The sequence below is a fragment of the Elephantulus edwardii genome, unplaced genomic scaffold, assembly GCF_000299155.1.
Source record: "Elephantulus edwardii isolate Elephantulus edwardi_28Jun2011 unplaced genomic scaffold, EleEdw1.0 scaffold00382, whole genome shotgun sequence".
NCBI classification, from domain to species: domain Eukaryota; kingdom Metazoa; phylum Chordata; class Mammalia; order Macroscelidea; family Macroscelididae; genus Elephantulus; species Elephantulus edwardii.
This window is the reverse complement of record NW_006400132.1, coordinates 255403-256449: the sequence shown is the minus strand read 5'-3', so window position 1 is coordinate 256449 and position 1047 is coordinate 255403. Positions and strand designations below refer to the sequence as shown.

At 48.6% G+C, this 1047-nt stretch overlaps 1 protein-coding gene across 1 annotated transcript in view; it reads right to left on the bottom strand.

The window, feature by feature from the left end:
* The window catches only part of LOC102844200 (actin, cytoplasmic 1-like), a 1758-nt gene extending 1434 nt beyond the window's left edge, over window positions 1–324 (bottom strand). The window contains exon 1 of the mRNA XM_006902206.1: window positions 4–324. Within this exon, the coding sequence (XP_006902268.1) occupies window positions 4–324 (321 nt within the window). The remainder of the gene's footprint in view (window positions 1–3) is intronic.
* Window positions 325–1047: the final 723 nt, after the last annotated feature.

Genomic DNA, 1047 nt, shown 5'->3' with positions numbered 1-1047 from the left:
GGCCTCCGTCAGCAGCACAGGGTGCTCTTCAGGGGCCACACGCAGCTCTTTGTAGAAGGTGTGGTGCCAGATCTTCTCCATGTCGTCCCAGTTGGTGACAATGCCGTGCTCGATGGGGTACTTGAGGGTCAGGATGCCTCTCTTGCTCTGGGCTTTGTCCCCCACGTAGGAGTCCTTCTGGCCCATGCCCACCATCACACCCTGGTGCCGAGGGCGCCCCACGATGGAGGGGAAGACAGCCCAGGGGGCGTCGTCGCCCGCGAAGCCAGCCTTGCCCATGCCGGAGCCGTTGTCGACCACGAGCGCAGCGATGTCATCATCCATGGTGAGCTGGGGGTGGCGGGTGTGAACCAGCTGCGGTGACTGTGCGAAGGAGCCTGTGCTCTGGGACAGATAAGGTGTCGGCTGTCGGGACATCATTCTTGATGTAGAGGAACAGCTCAAGAGAAGAAGATCACGGATGAGATGGACTAACCCAGTGACAGAGGTAATGGGTATAAGTGTGTCAGAGACAATGAGGTTGGCTCAAAATAAAACTGGGTTCAGAGCTGCTGTATGTAAGGTGAGGGTCACTATGGGTCTCAGACAACATTATGGGTAATAATAATAGCAACGACATGTGATGAATACATTTTATATTGCTTAATATAATATATTGCCTTTGACTTCTGAAATAGTAGACCTTTGAAAACCCTATGTACAATAGAATGCACTTAGACTAGCAGACTTGGCGATTGAGGTCAAATCCTCAATTATGGAAGCACAAAAGAGGAGGAAAAGTTGACTGTAAACACTAGTGACTGGAACACAGAATGTGAAAAACATGAATGGAGAAAAACTGGATATTGTTAAGAAAGAAATGTAATGCATAAATATTGACATACTAGCACAAATAAGCTGTGGCTGACTCTGAGAAGAATGGGAATCCCAGAACATTTGATTGTGCTAATGCGAAACTTATACTCGGACCAAGAGGCAGTTGTCAGAACAGAGCAAGGAGACACTACATGGTTCAAAATCAAGAAGGGGGTTCGTCAGGGATGTATT